A 12500-nucleotide genomic window follows, 5' to 3' on the forward strand; every position below is an offset into this window, starting at 1 on the left:
CTCTGCCCACCTTTCTTCCTCAGGTAACACACACAGGTCTTGTCCTTGGTGCACAGGTCTTCCATGTCTCCGTCCTCGTCGTAGCCGTGCTGCTTTGGGGAGGTAGGCAGAGGGCAGGACCGACGGGTCCCCAGCACCTGCTTCTTCTTAGACCCTGCACAGGGAGGGCAGTCAGAATAAATACCATCAACTGGTCCAGATAATAATAGCCGGGCTGAAACAAGAGGAACCGGCTGCACTGCATTATCAACTCAATCAAGCGCACACACGCACACACACACACATGGGCACTCTCTCTCACACACACTCACACTCACACACACTCACACTCACACTCACATACATGCGTTCTCACACACACACACACACACACACACACACACACACACTCCACACACACACACACACACACACACACACACTCCACACACACACACTCACACACACACTCACACACACACACACTCACACTCCACACACACACACACACGTACACACACACACACACACACACACACACACACACTCACACTCCACACACACACACACACACATACACACACACACACACACACACACACACACACTCCCTCACACTCCACACACACACACACACACGTACACACACACACACTCCATCTCACACACTCCAATCTCACCCAGCAGGAGCACGGCGCAGGTCTGTCCGTAGACGTCCACCAGGGCCCACAGAGGCCGGCAGAGGTCCACCCCCCGCACCAGAACGTGTCTCTTGCGGCTCTTGGTCCTGCAGTAGACCGTGCCGCCGTGGGACACCCAGAACTTCACCACGGAGCCCGGCTGGCAGAAGGCCTCCGGCACGACGTTGGCCCAGTGGCCGGCGGTGTCCGTGAGGTCGGGGATGGCCATGGGGGCGGGGGGCAGCGCCCCGCCACCAGGGGCCACGCTGGTGAAGCCCAGCCGCAGGGCCCCGTTCCAGCGCGGAGCGGTCTTCCTCACCTGGAGGATGACCTGCTCGCCCACGCGCACGGGCCGGGAGCTGAAGGCCAGGCCGTGGTTGAAGGTGCACTCCAGCCGGCGGGCCAGCGTCCGGCCCCAGCCCAGGCTGAGGTGGGCCCCCACAGCTGAGCCGTGGAAGGCCAGGGGCCCGAGGCAGATGCAGCCGCAGCGGTGGCTCCTCTCCGGTGAGTCTGCAAGGGGACAGGTGGAGGGTCAACGCTACAGCTCTTGCACACCGAACGTCTGACTACATGCATTCACACACGCTGAGCGCCGTGTCTGGAACATGCAGGGTCACGTCAAGACAAAAAAATAAACAACAAGCCATTAAACTTTGCTGAAGCGTTCTTTAACGAAGTAAAGTAAGTACAAATATATATATATAGGCTTTCAGTTTGTGCCCAATTCAATTTAACCTTTGGCAAGCTCCTTCACAGACTCCCTCTGCGGATGAATGTAAATACGCCTGTTAACTAATTAAACATGGACACAAATTACAAAATCCCTCACGTATACTAACCGTCAAATGGAAAGCTGCAGCACCCCCAACCAAAACTCACTTCCCACGGCCCATATGAAATACCCACCGACCAATCTCTCGATCATGAGCATAGACGGATTATGATATATCGGGCCCCTGGGCACGTGGACCCCCTCCCCTTCCAACATAAACTCACGCACCCAGATACACACACTTATTGGCGATAATAAGTCATTGGCCTACATTCACCTGCAACTCAGCAGGATTTGTAGCACAGGAGAGGCAACCTCACAATAATTATTACAAATAAATGCATCTTTATTTAAACAAAACAGGATTTACAAGGGTTGCCATTTTTGGAGATTTGAACGAATTTCGTTAGTTTATAATATTAAGAATACTAAAATATAATTTTCTTGAGGCTGTTCAGTGACGGATCAGCTAAGTAAAGTAGGCTAAACTGCGCAGGCACGGCTGCCTCAATAAAAGTCAACAGCAAATTAATGCACCGCTTTAAACCACAAATAAAAAAAACTACTTAAAGCCACTAAATATGAACAGTTCCTTACATTAATTGACAGTAGGCTAGGGTATCCATAGCAAAAAAAAACGTGAAGAAAGTTTAAAGAGAAAGCAAAAGTAAAATAGTGGCTTAGCTGCTCCACTTAGAGTTCGCCGTTGCTCCATGTTTAAATCACAGTGCCTTGTACGCGACCTGTGAGTGATCGGTCTCAAATTCACAAACTGAAATAGTGCCCCCTAGTGATCTTTTTATTTATTTTTTACTCAGTAGTAATAGGCCTCCTATTGCTGTTTCGCTTCAATTTTTGTATTTCTCTACTGATTGCTTCGACAATGCAACATTAAAAGTTAATAACAGTGGGGCCCAAGGGCTCCACCCTTGGGCCCCTGGGCATGTGCCCGGTGTGCCCGTGCGGTAATCCACCCTTGATCATGAGGAACACCTGCTATTTTACAGTTTTTTTCTCATTAATTTTCTTCCCGAAATCTTATTTTTAAAAATATTTTTATGAAATAGATATTCTGAAAAAACAACTATTGTGCTTGGCTCCACGCCTAATATATAAACATACAACATACATACAACAAACATACAGGCCTATATATGAAATCTCAAATTAAAAGAAAACAAAAAAATGAAAGTACTACTCTACTGTGTTTATCAGAAATTTTAAGAGAGAGAGAGAGAGAGAGAGAGAGAGAGAGAGAGAGAGAGAGAGAGAGAGAGAGAGTTATAGTTAAAGTTAAGCCTATACAAAATGTGAAACAAAAATAAAGTGTAGGCTATATTTACCAGAGTTCACGTGAAGAGGCATCTTCAAGAATCACATTTGAAGGTCCTGATACTCAACGGTCAGCAGGTGAAGTATGATCTGCTGCAGGTTTGAATCCGAGGCAGGTTTGAATCCCGAGGCAGGTTGTCTGTGAAAACACAACACTGCGGCCCACGTGCGAGAGGGCGGGCCGGGGCGGGACTTGGAAAAGTACAGGTTCACTGGCCAGACTTTACATACTTAAATACTATATGCTACTTTATTCCATGATCATCGGACGAGTCCTCTATATTTCTTAGATTGTGTTTGTGAGTTCAATGTAAATGAGATGAATGTCTGAATGATCAGATGAATAAGCATACATAACAATGCGCTCTGCAGGTTTCTTCTGACGCGCCGCTTTTTTACTTTCATTTACAGAAAATCACGTGCCAAGTGTTGTGTTACCACTTTCAGATCCTGGGAGGTGATCTAGTTGGGTTTTTTCCATGCACATCGTTGTTAAAAAAAATAAATTAAGATAGGTAGGATAATGGAAATTTTCAGGACGCTCTGCTTTAGGGGAATAAGAAGAATTTAGAAAATGTGTGGCAGGATGTGAAACCACACATCTGGAAGAGAAGATAAGTTACGCACACCAAATGTTGAAGTGAAGAGATCTGGAGGAGCTATATTTCTATTTTGTTTGGCTGACCTCATCTTCTTCGAGAATATGTGAAACCATATAAAATGCTACCAGGCCTATAGGCCGATAATAGCCGGTATAGAGTTGTAGGTTAATTATTCATTCTAGTGGTGAACGTCATCCATGTCCGGTCAGACAGATGCGGTGCTGATCATGTGTCGTGTCAGGAGGTCCAGCGTTGAATCACCGCTGTTTATGAAGGATTGCATCATCGCTCCTTTTAGGATTTCAATGGCAAAGAAAGTCCCTAAAACCCCGTGCATGTTAGGGAAATCACCAGCACCTTATCGGCACAATTGCGATTTAAAACACACGATTTAATCATGATTCAAATCTAATTTAGTAGGCTATGATTCTCAGCAGTCCTACAGATTTTGTTCTCCATGTTCTATACGTAGGCCTGTGCTGGGATTTCTCACACACTGATTTCAATCATCTAAAATAATATGACCCCGGCACTTTTTAGTTTATGTTATTGAAATCAAACATTTATAGTAAGTAAGTATGTATTTTTTTTCCATTTTAAAATTAAATACTAATATTATATATATATATATATATATATATATATATATATATGTTTGTATCACTGAGGATTAAAAAGAGATTAAATAATAATTGATAATCTGTGCAATGAAAAGATTAACAGAACCTATCCAATGACCTCATCTTTGTATCTAACATTGTCTTATCTTACCTTATTTGATGCTGCGTTCCTCTTGCAGCGGACAGAGGGCTACTTGCGGTCTGTTAGTGTGTCTATGTGTGTGTGTGTGTGTGTGTGTGTGTGTGTGTGTGCGTGAGTCTGCGCGTGCATGTGTGTGCATCAGCGAGCGTGTGTGTGTGTGTGTGTGTGTGTGTGTGTGTGATCGAGAGTAATTGAGGCCCTGCCAAGCGTCACCTCCACCACACAACACTTGCTCAGCAGTGGCAGGCCATCAAAAACCCACTCGTTCCCACTCCACCTGTTCAAAACACAATCAATCTGCTGCCGTCCAATCAGGGGCCAGGCCCTGGCAGTGGGGGCCAATGGAACCGCGTTAACGCTGAGGGGCGCTGACCAATCCTGGGCCGCATTCTAATGTGGCCTGGGCCTCCTATCTTTATCAAGGTGCCACTTCATTATCCAGATAGTGCTTATTTATGACTCGTGAGAGGGAGCGTGCAGGAGGAGCTACTGTGAACCTCACCCGCCGCGCTTTTCCACCGAAGGACGGAATAATGGAGTGATCCCGGGGCGAGCCATGGCCGGGAGGATAGGTGAAGGGAACGCGTGAGAACAGGAACCCCTTGCACAACGCGACCCTCGCTGTGTCAGCGTCCCATGCGGGCAGAACCAGGACACCACAGGGAGCGTTTGGTACAGAGGACCCGTCCCTCCAAAACCCGCCGTCTTACGCACTAGAGAACCCAAGGAACCGCAGCAGCGGTGATCGTGACCCCCCCCCCCCCCCTCTGTCCTACCCAGTGTCCCCACCCCTCACCGGGCTTAACCTCCTCTTCCCCGCCTCTATTCCTGACCGGGACCTCACTATAGGGCGGCTCTTTGTGGAAGCAGCGGTTTTCCATGGATCCGAACATCCAGGGCTCTTTCCTGTTCAACAACAGCCTGACCCCGTTCCCGTCGGACCTCAAGGCACCGGTGTGTCCCTACGCCGTGCAGAACTCCTTCTACAAGCTCGGCCCGGGCCTGAGCAGCCAGCTGCCGGCGGGGACGCCGCACGGCATCAGCGACATCCTGAGCCGCTCCATGATGGCGGTGAGCTCCCCGGGCGGAGCCACCACCACCACCCTGCTGTCCGGGTACTCCGCCATGGGGGGCTTCGCCCACCCCGCCGCCGCCGCCGCCGTGGGCGGGACGGGTATGTACTACAACCGGGACTGCGGGCCGGCCTCCGTGGGAGGCTACGCCAAGCCCGCCGGGACGGACTGCCCCATGAAGGGCCGGAGCTGCTGGGCGGAGGGCGGCTACGACTGGAGGGGGGGCCGGCAGCCGTGCAGCAACAGTGAGTCAGGAGGGAGCCCTTACGGGGGGGGGGGGGGGGGGCGGGGCGGGGGGAGGGGGTCTGGGGGGGCAACGGGTCTAGATAGATGCAAAAGTTTATTAATCCCTCAGAGGGGAAATACTTTGTTACAGCACAGCAGCAGTGGAAGACATTGGATGTAATACAGTACAATAAAATACAAAGTAGAGCAAAGGAAAAGAAAAATAGACGCTAAAGTAAATTCTAACGTAAGGACAAACGGAACAAACAGGAAAACAGTATACATTATAAACTAGCCCAGTGCCAGTACTTCACAGTATATTAAAGTGTGTGAATGCAATGTAAAAAACAAAGAAAAGTGGCCCAGTCTATATACATAGTACTTGAAGGGGCACTTGGTGGTAATTTTACTATTCAGTATTTCTTACCAATACTACCAATACGTTTCTGACCAAAATGACAAACATTTTTAAAAATGTACTTAATAAACGTTTATTAATACATAAATATATAATCTCATTATATTAGGATTGTAGTTCGTAGCCCTTTCACTGTGTCAAATAATACAATTAAGTAATTAATTTAGTGTTTTTTTATAACTACTTTATATTATATTGTATTTTCTAAATAATAATATTTTATATAATTTTATAAAATATGATATATATATCATACTGTGTAACAGAGAAGTAAATGTGACATTTTAACGGGAATATTAGAAGGTTTCATATTTAATAAAGGATGTAACCTTCTTCCTTTATTAATGAATGCATGCAAAAATCGGTGTGATTATTGCAACCATGTCATTATGCCCAGAAAATAAGTAATATTATTGCTCCAATAACAAATAATGTTCACCAGGAATGATTTTATTTTTGTAATTCTGTATATGTAACCAAATTGAAAATTATCTTAAAATGGTTATTAGTACAGGTTTTTAGTTTTATTAGTTTACAATTAGTTATATTAGTATATATATATATCACTTATATTCGTAACATTTTTGTATTTTATTTAGACTTAACTATCTCTATCTCTTGTTTCTAAAAAGTAGCACTTGACGCAGTTTGCTTATTAGATGAATCGTATGAACTCACTTGATTCTTTCTATTCCTGGGCTGTATCTTCATGGTTGAATGCACTCATTGTGAATCAGTCTAAATAAAGTGTCAGCTAAATAAAGGTTAGGTCATTAAAACGGTCCTTGTTCATCATGTTTCAGACAACGTGTCTCTGGGAGAAATTGCCGCTAGAAAGAAACACACACGGCCCACGTTCAGTGGGCACCAGATCTTCGCCCTGGAGAAGACCTTCGAGCAGACCAAGTACCTGGCGGGGCCCGAGAGGGCCCGGCTGGCCTACTCCCTGGGCATGACCGAGTCCCAAGTCAAGGTACGAGTCCTCTCCCTCGGCTCCACACTGACCTGCTCTGATCCTGCGTTGCTGGGACGTCCTTTATGATCTATTACCGCTAACAATATCAAGTGGAAGAAGTGGAATTCCATCGCCATAGAATATGAGAATATGATTGATAAATCTATTGAAAGATCTATTGGTAATAATTCTTCTCATGGCGTATCTATTGGATTAACATAGCTCATGGGACTAAGGCAGTGAAACATGCAGGGTGTGTTACATCAACGCCGGGCTGAAACGCTGGGCGTAAAACACAAAGGATACTACACAGCACGGTTCAAATAAATGGAAAAGGACATATTATAGAAAGAAGCAGTGAAGTTGAAGTGAGACGGATATGATGAGGGTTAGAGGTGAGGGTTCTAGACACAGGTGTGGGTAGTAAACACAGTTCAGGGTTCTAAACCCAGGTGTGGGTTCTAAACACAGGCGTGGGTTCTAAACACAGGTGTGGGTAGTAAACACAGTTCAGGGTTCTAAACACAGGCGTGGGTTCTCTTCACAGGTGTGGTTCCAGAACCGGCGCACCAAGTGGAGGAAGAAGAGCGCGTCGGAGCCCAGCTCCACGCAGGCGTGCGGGGGGCCGGGGGCGGGCGAGGCCTCGGAGAACGAGGTGGAGGACGAGGAGTACAACCGCCCGCTGGACCCCGACTCGGACGACGAGAAGATACGCCTGCTGCTGCGCAAACACCGCCGGGCCTTCTCCGTGCTGCGGCTCGGACCCCACCATGTCTGACACACACACACACACACACACACACACAACTACACACACACACCTGCGTGTGCACACACACTCGCGCACACACACATACACATGCGCACACACGGACACGCATGCTCACACACACACACACACACGCGAGCGCGCGCGCATACGCTCGCACACACTCGCGCACACTCGCACACACACACTCACACACACACACACACACACACACACACACACATTCCCAGCAGACATGCATGTTGTTATAAAGGGTAAGGTCAAATATTTCAAACAGTGCTATCTGTAATCAATGGGCAACGAAGCATGTTCATACAGAGCGTTTGGGTTAAACCAAGCGGGACACCTGGTTAGGGGTTTGGTACGGACCTAAGGTTGGGGGGGGGGGATTATATAACTGATGCTTCCTTCAAATGACAATAAAGAATACCTATTTTGTAAAAAGAAGAAAAATTATAATAACAAAGAGGAACCGGTCCAACATCCGCATGAAGCTTTCCATTCTCCAGAGGAGCGCTGAGCTCAACGTATTCAAACATGTTCATTCATGTCAACGTTTCTTGTTTTGTCTGGATCTGTTTAAAGTATCTTGATGACTGTCTTACTGAGAACTCAAATAGGCATAGTAACCTGTTGGGCTATAAATAAAGACTTCTTCAACAATGAAAGTGCAAGTGTATTTCATGGCTCCACGTAAGATCACAAATGCTAAAATACCTATTTGTTTCCAACACACTTTGTTCTTGTATCAAAATGTCAGAAAATAATTCTCCAACTACAAACAATTATTATTACAATTGATGAAATAATTTGTAATGGCTTCAGCCCGCTGTCCTGAGAGTCAAACACACAACGGGATGTCACAGAGGTGCTCCTGTGGGTCCGGAAGAGCTTTATCACCATAAATCACCAGAGACGTGTGGGAAACGTTTATCAGTGCGGCCGCTGATAAGAAACAGTGTTGTGATGGCCAAGCAACCATCTGAATCATGGATTTCACAAGTCAAACACCACAGAGAGAGTCAGGAGACCACAGGACATTTCAGCTGCTTGGTGGAAATAGCTTAATACTAATGAACTAATCTACAGTATTGTGGAATAAGGCATTTGCTATCAAACACTTGACCTCATTGAATAGGCCTAGTAAAAATGCTCGACATCTAATATTGTAATTGTTAAGAACATGCACAAATGGTAGCAATAAATGATTTACATTTAGTGAACCCTCGTGTTACTTCTGCAATTTGTATTTGAAAAAAACAAACAAATACAAACAAAGATTTGTTCCTAATATTTGAAAAATAAGAATAAGGCCAACAGACAGGATTGACGATTTAGTTTGAGTGACAGTTATTATGAATCGAGAGAGCGGGAGAATGACTCAATCCCTAATTGAGAGGTGCAGGAGAAGGTCAAAGGTCAAATCACATGTCATTTACAAGCGTGCCGCGGCTGTGAGACGATCGCCTCGGCAACCCACTCTAACATAAAATCAATGGCAGCGGCATGGCGCGGTCCAACCCGCAGCCCCCAGCCTGACCAGATGGTGTAGTGGTGGTGGTGGTGGTCGTGGTGGTAGTGGTGGTGCAGCAGTAGTGTTGGTGGTGGTGGCGGTGGTGCAGCATAAAGTAGTAGCGGTGGTGCAGCAGTAGTGGTGGTAGTACTTTCATTTCATTTTCATTTTCATTTTATATGTTTATTTAACCTCGGGAAAACACATTGAGGGAGAAAACCCTCATTTACAATGGTTGGAAGGGAGATGAGATTACTCTTCAGGGGTTTTTGGAGCCGGTTCCAAATGGGAGGTGCTTTGTAACAGAAGGCTGTCTTCCCTAGTTCAGTGTTTACATGGGGCTGATATAAGGAAAGGCAGCTCTGGGAGCGGGTACTGAGGGTATTGCAATAGCTAATGAGAGAGGAGAGATATGGTGGTAATAATGCAATGATAGATTTGTACACAAAAATATTCCAATGACCATCTCTTCTCTCAGATAAAGCTGGCCAGCCAACCTTGTTGTACAGAGTGTAGTGGTGTGTACCATAATTGTCCCCAGTGACAAAACGGAGGGCAGAATGGTACACAGCATCCAGGGGTTTCAGTGTACTGCGAGATGCGTTCCCATAAATAACATCACCGTAGAAAACAGCCTCAATAATACGCTTCCTGGCAAAGTAAGTAAAACAACTTTGCTTCTGTAGAGAAATCCAAGTCTTTTTCTGAGCTTTTTCACAAGCAGATTAATATGTGTTTTAAAATTCAACCCAAATTCCTAGATATTCCTAGATAGAGAGTTGTAGACTTTTAAAATCTATGTTTCTGGCCTTGGAGAATAGTATCCATTTTGTTTTGGTGTAATTTAAGACCAACTTCAGATCACATAGCTGCTTCTCAAGCATGTGGAAGGAGAGTTGCAAACTACTGATAGCAGATACTATGTTGTTACTAGTACAGTACAGAACAGTATGATCAGTATTGTACTTGGGCAAAGGCAGAGAGGAATGGATACGTCTTTGTTTGCCTGCTCTTGATATCGTCCCAGTGTCTGGATAAGATTCACCATTACTCTCAACGTAGCGGTTTGTTAGGGGCTCAACAAACGTTGCATTCCTGGACACAATGCAGTCTATGTTTAAGTTATGGGATTTCATTTCTCTATCTGAATATCTCAGTTCCCTTTGTGCTTCAAATACATGTATTGAATGGTCATGTTTCTACTTTTAACTTTGTTCAAGTATTTAACTCATTTAAACTATTCAGCCAACAATATCCCCAACAACGCCTCAATAGCTTGCCTAGTCCTCAGTGAGGGGAATGGGTTATCTCTTCATTTGCAGTGTGATTAGACTCTCTGTGACCTGATTATCTTGCTTCCTCTGAAGACTTGACGGTCGATGACTCAGTGGATGGCGTTTATAATAAATCAGTTGAGAGTCCTGTTCTTGAAAGTCAAACTACAAACATGGCAGGAATTCCTAACTGTATAATGGTTCTTGTTTGTCTCCAAGACAAGACTAGATGTGCGATACATACAGGTTTCCAAAAAAAGGCTTGTATTCTACAGACACTCAGACATCCAATCGGTCAGGTCTGTCAGGTTTCTATTGATTAAAGTCGCAATGTGAGAGATTGAACCCATCACAGTTAGTAGGAGACTCAAAAACCAAATAACAGTGTTCTGCCCTATCAGTCTGGCTGTGCAGCGATGTGAAGCGAACCAGCATAGCCCAGCGAGGATGTGAGAGGGAGGGTTTAGGGCGCGGCAAAAGTATGATTCTTGGAAACGGAAAGGAACAGGCTGGCCAGCATTTTTTAATCGTAGAATATATCAGTTGTGGGATGTGAGTTTGTTGATGACATTATTTAAATCAATATTGATCAGCATTGACAGAAATGTCAAGGATATTGCAAGCTAGGAGCTAGCTAGCTAGAAATGTGATGCATTGCAAGTCTAAATCCATCCCTCTGGATGTGCAGTGGCGGTCTTAACATAGAGGCATAGGTAGTAGGGGGGCGACCCCCAACCAACCTCAAAAAAAAAAGATATATATATAATATATATATTTTTAAGTAGACAAACAGAGACGAAGCAAGACGAGTCTAAACGCGAAAACAAAATAAAGGGTTAGGAAAACGGTTAGGAAATAGACACAGATAAGTATTTGGCAACGCTGCCAAAGATGACACATTTATTTACAGCTACTGTTGGGGATACAGACAGGAACAACAACGTCCAAAGCGTTGAACAATGCAGCTACAGCAGCAGCAGCTAGCTGTGAAGTGGCGCTAGGTGAAGACCTGTGAGAAGACGTCAAGAAGTAGGACTCTGTGTCAGAAGCGTGTGATGTGGAGAACTATCTATCCTCTCTCTCGTTTTCTTTCTTTTTAAATATATATATATAGGTTTGTTTGAAATGTTCTATCTCAAGTGCAATGCCAATTGCAACCTCACACATACAAAGTGAATTATTCCTCTCGGCAATATTTGCTAAGTATATGGCTGTTTGTGATGTTTTGCTATGTATATGTTTGTGGGGGTTTACCCTAACTACATCGTGACTATTAGTTTGTGTAGTGCTACACTTTGTGTGTTCTCTGCTTTCCATCTTAATTTTGGAGTAAAGAAGTGTATGCAGGGTTCAAAGGGGAATATATTTTTTTAGCAGATTAGCTTTACCTGCCTATCCACCATTCAGTCGGTACATTTTTTTTCTCCATTCTCTTTTAAAAATCGGATTAGGTGGGCCCCATACATATCTTCACCTTGGGCCCCAAATTTGCTAAATCCGCCACTGTGGATGTGATATTTGCAAAAGCCATTTAAAATAAAGACATACAGGGTACCAACTTTTGTACACAATTATTTATTTCTTATCATGATTGTTATTATTATTTACAAACAAGGGAGATTGTAGTGTTTATTTTTGCATTTGGATTTTGAAATAGAAAACAGAAGCACATGGTGTAGGCCTTCTGTTAAAGCCGGGAGCACGGAGCATCAGAACGGAGCGTGAACACACCACCACTGAAGGCCCCTCAACCTCCTGACACAAAACCATGTTTGTCTAAACAGGAAGGAGGGCATCAGCCCAGCGTATCATCAACAATCGTCAAACCTTGCGTCAAAATATATATAATCTAAAATAGTATGTTTGCAGTCTTTTAAATACTTCAATATAAAACCAGATGCAATCTTTTATTAAAACATGGCTGAAGAGTGATGTTTGAAGGCATTACACAAAACCAAACCTAACGTAGAGCCAGTAGTTTGTTAGCCCTAGGTGTGTAGTTCAGAGTACTGACATGGCGTGTGCAGACGCCCCCCCCGCCCCCCCACACACACGCTTTTACACTACGTCTCCCAGAGCGGCTCCCCCTGCTAGGAGAGGCTTGGGGACCAGAGACCTAGTGTTCCTGGGTTGATACACCTGGGTT

At 44.9% G+C, this 12500-nt stretch overlaps 3 protein-coding genes across 3 annotated transcripts in view; 1 reads left to right on the plus strand and 2 right to left on the minus strand.

The window, feature by feature from the left end:
- Window positions 1-2880, minus strand: part of LOC311342913 (E3 ubiquitin-protein ligase NEURL3) — a 3429-nt gene extending 549 nt beyond the window's left edge. The window contains exons 1-3 of the mRNA XM_084467758.1: window positions 2775-2880; window positions 660-1169; window positions 11-154 (exon numbers count right to left, since the gene is read on the minus strand). Of these exons, the coding sequence (XP_084323884.1) occupies window positions 11-154; window positions 660-1169; window positions 2775-2796 (676 nt within the window). The 5' untranslated portion in view covers window positions 2797-2880. The remainder of the gene's footprint in view (window positions 1-10; window positions 155-659; window positions 1170-2774) is intronic.
- Window positions 2881-5006: 2126 nt separating this feature from the next.
- On the plus strand, window positions 5007-7576 carry nkx6.3 (NK6 homeobox 3; the record flags this gene model as incomplete). Its single annotated transcript, XM_084467657.1, has 3 exons — window positions 5007-5445; window positions 6647-6816; window positions 7346-7576. The coding sequence occupies 3 exons, from the start codon at window positions 5007-5009 to the stop codon at window positions 7574-7576; spliced, it is 840 nt and encodes a 279-aa protein (XP_084323783.1).
- A 4343-nt stretch (window positions 7577-11919) lies between these two features.
- Window positions 11920-12500, minus strand: part of inpp5l (inositol polyphosphate-5-phosphatase L) — a gene marked incomplete at its 5' end in the record, with an annotated part of 4568 nt that continues 3987 nt past the window's right edge. The window contains one exon of the mRNA XM_084468209.1: window positions 11920-12500. This exon is cut by the window's right edge and continues 2154 nt beyond it.

This window comes from Micromesistius poutassou (assembly GCF_964030765.1).
Source record: "Micromesistius poutassou genome assembly, chromosome: 5".
NCBI lineage: Eukaryota > Metazoa > Chordata > Actinopteri > Gadiformes > Gadidae > Micromesistius > Micromesistius poutassou.